General features: G+C 35.2%; 1 protein-coding gene across 2 annotated transcripts; it reads left to right on the forward strand.

Annotated features, from left to right (window-relative positions):
• Positions 1-2,394: 2,394 nt before the first annotated feature.
• On the forward strand, positions 2,395-6,887 carry LOC145091948 (replication protein A 70 kDa DNA-binding subunit A-like). Of its 2 annotated transcripts, none has more exons than XM_079029789.1 (3): positions 2,395-2,829; positions 4,324-6,487; positions 6,581-6,887. In XM_079029789.1, exons 1-2 carry the CDS (start codon positions 2,531-2,533, stop codon positions 6,476-6,478), a joined length of 2,454 nt encoding a protein of 817 aa, XP_078885915.1. In that variant the 5' UTR covers positions 2,395-2,530; the 3' UTR covers positions 6,479-6,487; positions 6,581-6,887. The 2 variants fall into 2 exon arrangements, with proteins under 2 accessions (XP_078885915.1, XP_078885913.1); XM_079029787.1 differs by having other exon boundaries at positions 6,612-6,887.
• The last annotated feature ends 1,312 nt before the right edge of the window (positions 6,888-8,199 follow it).

An 8,199-nucleotide genomic window follows, 5' to 3' on the forward strand; every position in this document is an offset into this window, starting at 1 on the left:
AGTAACTCTCAGGTACAGAAGGAAATAAATAATGTACCTTGGATGAAGCTCTTCGTGAGGCTCCTCCAACTAATGCATCTAAAGTCGCATGAGGGAGAAAATGTTAGTGTACATCATACATTGACATATTGGAGAGATTATGATTTCCATTTGGTTGTGAGTTGGTTGTTGATATTGTCTTCAACTCACTAATCAGTTCACTCTGAATTTTAATATGAATAACTTGGAAAGAGACATTATGGAGTTGCATGGAATGTTAAGGAACGATAATTCTAACATAATCAATCCTCTTTGACTAGACCGGCTTAGTAATTCAACCTAAACAAGCTCTTGGATTGTATTGAAAAACCGCATTAAGTTTTGTACAAGCTTCCCAATAATGTTCATTTCTTCTCATACGTTCGGAAGTGTGAAAACATGTGATATATGTTTTACAATAAGAAAACTTATTGTTTGTTACCAATTATTAACTTAATAGAACGATTAGGTGCCCTAAAAATTAATTAACTACAGAAAAATTTAATTCATGAAAGTGGCCAATCAAACACAAATCAAATTCAAAGATTCTAATTTAAACAAAAACATAATCACTAGAATAGAATCACAAATCAAACATCAAATCATATGCTTCAAATCAAGCAATCAATATGGTTTGAACAAGAACTAGAAATTAGGATTTCTTAGCCACACATGGCTAAGAACAAATCAATCAAAAAGAAAGATCGAATTGGAAATGTTTAATGCTTACAAAATAAAATCAAAAGTGTTTGCAATGATTTGGTCTTCTCAAAAGCTCCAAGAAATCTCCAAAATTGCCAAATATTGCCCAAAGTTGCTCCAAAAAACCGTATCCCTATGATAAGTGGCGACCTCCCTTGTTTTATTAACTGCTATCGTGCTTTCCATAAGACCATGCGCTTTTAGCATGGTCATGCCTTTTGCCCATGTGTTTTTGGCATGACCATGTGTTTTGACCATGTGTTTTTAGCATGGCCCATGCTTTATGCTAAAAGTTAAATAAGTCTTTATTGTTGGCTCCTTCTTCAGTCTAGCTTCACCACAAGTCATGTTGCTCAAATATAAGATGAGAAAGGACAAACACGATTCGTGTCAGTGTGACATGAACCGTGTTTCAAACGTAGTCCTTTGCTACGATGATAATGCAACAAGGACTCAGGTTATGTCTTCATGTTTTCTTCCATGGCATGACCGGTCCATCTTCTCTTCATGCTCTAATGCTCCATGATCCATGCTTCAAGCTCCATGCTCCATAATGCCTACAAAATAAATCAAACATAGTGAAGTACCAGACATTCTTAATGAAATATGCAATTGTCCAAATAATTAATTAAATGCAAGAATTATGAAGTAGAATGCTATGAAAGGATGAATATAAACATGCAAAATAGGTGTATAAATACACCTATCACTAACTTCCTTCTTTTCATCCTTCCCTTATTGGTTTTCTCTTGAATTCCCGATTTTGAAGACCTAGTGCATTGTTTAGTCGATTCCCAGAAATCAACAGCCCAAATGTCTTGATTTTTGGATAAAGGTTTCCTAGCATCCATACCAACATTCTTTTTTGTTGGATTATCAAGATCAGGTCTGTAGGACCCAAAGACCCTAGTTTTTCTTGTTAGACAACAAACTTTTTCTGAACGCTTTTTCGTATCAAGAAACAGAAGGGTTATTTTCTTTTTCTTGATCATTGTATTGGCCTATTGGGATGCTACTACAAGAGAGAAGTTATGGTTTGAGCCCTCCATCATTTTAAATCACAAAAGAAAGTTCAACTTGCAAAGATATTGTTTCTTTTAATCTTGACATCTAAATCATTGTTGCCTGAAAGTTATGAATTTGTGATTTTGTTTATGTTACGATGATATATATATATATATATATATATATATATATATATATATATATATATATATATATATATATATAAATTAATGTATATTTGTGAAAGTTGTCTCTAAGTGGCCTTACTTTTTTATTTTCGGTGCACACCCAAAAGTTGTATGGACCTGCCGTGCTAGTTTTGGACTCGAACATGTCTCTTGTAATCTTGTTTGACTAAGATCCAAAATCCAAATTTATCATATCGAACCAATTATGCTAATCATTGTAAAAGAAAGAAGGTATATATATTTTTTATATAAATTAATGTAATATATGTAAAATCAAAATTATATTTTTCAAAAATAAAAATATGACACTAAAACAATCCGATGAATAAGAACCAAACTAACAAAAATTCTACTACCAGGAGACAATTGAATAAAGGAAAAAAGTTGGGGGTCTTTACTGGAAGGTATTAATATTCTAGGTAGGTTAAGTGTAAGATTCTGCTGAATGTAAACCAAAGAGTTGCCGCTTACAAAAACAAAATATATTCCTCCCTAATTTCCCTCCCTTTCATCCTCCGGTCTCTCTCTATTTCTCTCTCTAGGGTTTTCAAATCCCCAAACTGCACACACTCGAACAAACTAAATCCCTGCAATCAAACTTCTTTCAATCAAAGATTATGGCGGTGCAACTGACCGAAGGCGCAATAGAGATGCTATCTTCTGGGAAATGGCAACCGGCGGACGTGAAACCTGTGCTTCAGGTGATAGAACTTCGGGCTGTTCCGTCACAGAATTCTTCTGCTGTAAGTGGAGGAGAAAAACAGGAGAGATACCGGCTTATGCTATCTGATGGCTTGTTTTTTCAGCAAGCGATGCTTGCTACTCAGCGGAATGAGTTGGTTAAATCTCAGCAGATGCAGAGGGGCTCTGTTGTTCAGTTGAAGGAGTATGTCTGTAATTTCATCCGTGACCGACCGTACGTACTACTTTCATTATTTTTCATTCGTTATATTCGTGTGAAGTTAATGTATGTGGAATTGCTTCAGCAAATTGAAGAAATAGTTTCGTCGTAAATAATATTGCTATCACATATCAAATTCTAAAAATAAAAAAAACTGGAAAGGTTCTCCGGAGATATGTTTGGTGACTGTGAATACATGTGTGTAGTACCCCTGTTCTTAATATTAGTCTTGATCTTAAGTGTGTGCGTGAGTTAGTGTAAATAGATTACTTAAAGAGATTTACTGGACTAAAAAAATGTGACTTTCCTCTTTTTCTATTAAAGAAAATAAGAGCAGTCTTTTTTACGGGCTAGGGTTTACATGGCGTAAAAGGATTTCTTTTAATAAAGTTGTTTATACAAATGATCAATAGTATAGTCTTCACCACTGAAAGAATTTTCTGTTTTGAATCAATGCTACTGTGACATGCTAGTCACTTCATTCAGTAATGTTTCAAAACTACAGGCTTGTTGAATGTTGATGTATCATATATTTGGTGGTTTTAGAATTTTTAGTGTCGAAATAGTCACAAACTCATTCTACAGTTCGGATGTTCTAGAAAAAGCTAGGACCTGAGCTTTTTTGTGCTTCTTGTTTGATATACTAGGCAATGGTCAGTATAATAAGCAGATAAGAACATAATGTTTACATAAAAAATACTAATTGATTACAAGTTGGGACTTCACTTATCAGCATTTATTTTTTTGCGGTCATTCTAAGAAGTACCACAGTAATCTGTCTACTTTTTGGTAATATGATATCGACATATAGATCTCTAAGAAGTATCTATTAGCATTTAGTAGTATCTAAGAACTTTACCATTGATAGCAACAAGTGAAGGCTTACTTTACCAGGTATGACATTTGTTCACTGCTTCTTATGTGTACTTCAATTGCTTTGTGATAACCCTTCATGTCAATTGATACCTCAATGCAACCCCACAAGTATATCCACAAGAAAAGATTTTTTAATTATTTCTTATAAGGAAGCGTGAAGATAAATATTAATATAATCTATTCTTTCACGCTAAGAGTTAAACAATAAAAACAACGTGATTCGTCATAAACATTGCAGTTTAAAACCCACATTAGTTTTTTGAACAAAAAATCAAGATTGTTTGTGTTAGAGAAGTCAAAAGGGTTCATGCTTAAAGTGGGCTAAGAGTCGATGTACTTTATAAACCAGAAATTGATGCTATTTTTATGTATGATGTAAGTTTGTAACTACTAAAAACAGTGGGGACTTTTCTTGTCTTTTGAAATTTGAGAAAGATAAGACAGTTTTTTTCTTTGATTACTTATGCACAAAATAAAACCATTTAGTTCATCAGCATCGGAATTCTTAAGCACTTTGTTTCTATAAATTTATACTTTTGCAATTATCATGACTCATGAGATACAGTTTTCTTCATAAGTTTTGGCAATTATTGTATAAAAATTTGTCTGACATGTTTTGATTTTCTTTTTCAGCATTTTAATAGTCATCAACCTTGATGTGATTATGGCAACTTGTGATGTTATCGGTGATGCAAAACCGTTTTCACTTAGGTCTGGCAATGAGCCTCCTATATCAAGGTCTCCCTCACCTATGCAACCCTCCAATCAGCCAGCAACAACCATGGGTAGTCCTCAAACCTTCATGGGTGGCTCTGTTCCACGACCTGTAAATTCCCCAATTTACCCTCCTCAACAGGATCATAATACAAGTTTACACTCTTATGGTAACCCTTTGAGTACCCATTCTGTTGCTGCTGTTTCACATCCACCTACAAACAGTTATGTCCGCCCAATCCAACCAACATATAACCAACCACCTCCAATGTATGCAAACAGGGGACCCATGGCTAAAAACGAAGCTCCAGCTAGGATTATCCCCATTGCTGCTTTGAACCCTTATCAAGGTAGGTGGACTATAAAAGCCAGAGTGACTTCAAAAGCAGAACTCAGACGTTACAACAATGCAAAAGGAGATGGAAAAGTCTTTTCCTTTGACCTTCTTGACTCTGATGGTGGTGAAATACGTGTCACATGCTTCAATGCTGTAGCTGATCAATTCTATGACCAAATTGAAATCGGTAAAGTTTACTTCATTTCAAAAGGCAGTGTAAAACCTGCTGCAAAAGCTTTTAATCATTTAAAAAACGACCATGAGATCTTACTTGACACCTCATCAACCATTCAACCTTGCGTTGATGATGACAATTCCATTCCCCATCAACAGTTTCATTTCCGTTCCATTGCTGATATCGAAGGGCTGGAGAACAACAGTGTGTTGGATATTATTGGTGTGGTTTCCAGTATTACCCCTACGTCTACCCTAATGAGAAAAAACGGCACCGAAACTCAAAAAAGAACTTTACAGCTTAAAGACATGTCTGGAAGAAGTGTGGAGGTGACTTTATGGGGTAACTTTTGTTCCACAGAAGGGCAGACACTTCAAAACATGTGTGATTCTGGTGTGTTTCCTGTTTTGGCTGTGAAGTCTGCCAGAGTGAGTGACTTCAATGGTAAATCCTTAGGGACAATATCCACAAGCCAGCTATGTATAGAACCTGATTTCCCAGAGGCTCGAAAACTTAAAACATGGTTTGAAAGTGTTGGGAAAATCACCCCTTCTGTTTCTTTATCTAGGGATGCTATATCCAGAACAGATGTGAGAAAAACTATCTCACAAATCAAAGATGAAAAACTGGGGACATCTGAAAAACCAGACTGGATCACAGTGAATGGGACTATATGGCATTTGAGAGTTGAAAACTTTTGTTACACAGCGTGTCCGATCATGACAGGTGATCGACAATGCAGTAAAAAAGTTACAAGGAATGAAGAAGGGATATGGAAATGTGATAAGTGTGATAAGATTGTTGATGAGTGTGAATATAGATATATCCTTCAGTTTCAAATACAAGATCATACTGGGTCAACTTGGGTAACTGCTTTTCAAGAAAGTGGTGAGGAAATAATGGGGGTTTCTGCTAAAGATTTGTATCACATGAAAAATGAAGAACAAGATGAGGAGGAGTTTACTAAAGCTGTCCGGAAGGTTCTGTTTAGTAGATATAACTTTAAGTTGAAAGTGAAGGAAGAGACTTTCAGCGATGAACAGCGTGTGAAGTCCACTGTTGTGAAAGCTGAGAAGATAAAAAATCTTTCATCCGAGACTACTCTTTTGCTTGATTTACTTAAAAAAGAGGACATGGTTTCTGTTGGAATAGGACAGCCAAAGGTGGAAATGGCGATTCCTTCATATGGTGGAAATGGAATCAAAGATTCCGGAGGTTTTAGTGGAGTAGGTCAATATGGGAATCAATATGGTGGTTCTTCTTCTAGTTCTAGGGTTGGTAGTAGCTGCAATAGCTGTGGTGGTGTGGGGCATAACTCTGCAAACTGTCCAAGTGGATATAATAGTCAAGGAGGAAGGTTTAATAGTGTGGTTTCTGGAGGTGGAAATAGTCATGCACCTTCACCTTCACCTTCAGCTTATGGTGGTGGATCTAATTTGTGTTTTAAGTGCAATCAACCTGGACATTGGGCAAGAGATTGTCCTGGTACTGGTGGTGGAAATGGAAATGTAGCCACAGGAAGATATGGGGGTGCGTCTGGGCAATATGTTGGTGGTTATTGACTTTAAGAGGTAAAAAAAAAAGTTAAAGATTTCTCCCATAATGACTGTCATAAATCATAATGTTATATGTTTTTACTACTGTTTAATTTTGTGTGTTGATAGGACAATGGGTTTATGTTTGTGGATGATGCAGGCAATAAAGGTTTTTGGTCTGGTGTTGATGTTGAAGTAACAGAGGAGACTTGCTTTCTCAGTTTTGTTAATTTTGTTTTCAAGTGGGGTATGGAGTATGAACTAGGTAAAGGTTGGATAATTAGACATGTTTATTTTTTACTAGTGGGTTTTTTTTTCCTGGTGTTAAGAGCATGGCAGTTGTGTATATAAGACTGTTTACGTCTTGTAAATTTTGGTATGTATTTATTTTCTGCTACTTTTATGATAAGGTGAATGGTGATCTGGTACTTTTTTAGCTTTTTGTGTTATTGTTGGGTGTTTTGGATCCTTCTTTTGAAACTGGTTGTGTGATAATGAATATGATGTACATTATAGAAGACAGTCATTAATACATGTTTTAACGGTTTGTACAACATGACCGATCAATGGAAAAGTGGTGAAGATGAGACAACCATTTTATCCAAGGCACTCTACATGTTCTGGGAGAAGATTGACAAAAAGGTTTTCAAGTTTGTAGATTTTTTGGAGTATTGTAAAAGATAACCCGAGATGGAAACGCATTGCAACGGTGGAAAAATATTGGGAAGAGTTCCAAAACAACTAAAACATCCGACTCTAACCACATAACATTATCGAATGCTCGTGTGGGATTAGCCCTCAACGATGATGATGACATACTTAAAATTTTGCCACCTACTCGAACGATGATGGGAAGGGTTAAAGTCTAAAGAAAAAGAAAAGTTGCATCGTCAAGTTCATCGGGTGCCATCCCTTTTGTGAAATACAAGGTATAAGGTCGGACTTCGCAGACTTAAATACGAATTCCACACTAGACTTCCCACGAGAGAGAGGGCATATGAAAATGTTAACGTAAGACGCGAGTCACAAAGATCTCGAAGCGGTTTTTGACAACAAAAGCCGCAATTAGAGAAAACTACAAATTGTGATTTTTAATCTTATATTTTAAACGTTTTAAGTCTTGTTATGTTGATTTAAATTTTAATTAATGAAATTTTAAGTTTTTAAGGTAAATGAAATTGTTTTTTTTTTAAATAATAAAAATTCAAAGTGTGGCAATAAAATTAGGATGGTAAATTCGGCAAAAAGAAGAAGACAAAAAAAAAGTTATGACAACAATATAGGAGGTGTCAATTTATGGCAAGATGAGACAAAAATACACAACACGAAATTAAATTGAGACGAAATCGAAATTGAATTCGTGTTAAGCATAAAAACACGACTTTGTTTTGTGTTGTGTTCAGGTTTAAAATTCAAAATTGACATGATTTATCATGTGTTTGTCGTGTTATCGTGTTTGTTGTGTTATCGTGTTTGTTGTGTTTTTCGTGTTATATGTTATTATGTATGAATTATAAAAACTAATAAATATATTATTTTACGTTTGTTGTGTCGTGTCGTGTTTTTCGTGTTTTAATCGACTCGTTTTCGTGTTAATGAAAATAAACACGACATTGTGTTCTGTTCGTGTTACATAAAATTTGTCGTGTCGTGTCATGTCATGTTAGACAAAAACACGACATCATTGTCTGATTTGACACCCCTACATCCATAGCATCACTCCATTTAGCCTAAGATAAATCTTGATT

This window comes from Lactuca serriola, chromosome 3, assembly GCF_051521515.1.
Source record: "Lactuca serriola cultivar US96UC23 chromosome 3, Lser_US96UC23_V15, whole genome shotgun sequence".
Lineage (NCBI taxonomy): Eukaryota > Viridiplantae > Streptophyta > Magnoliopsida > Asterales > Asteraceae > Lactuca > Lactuca serriola.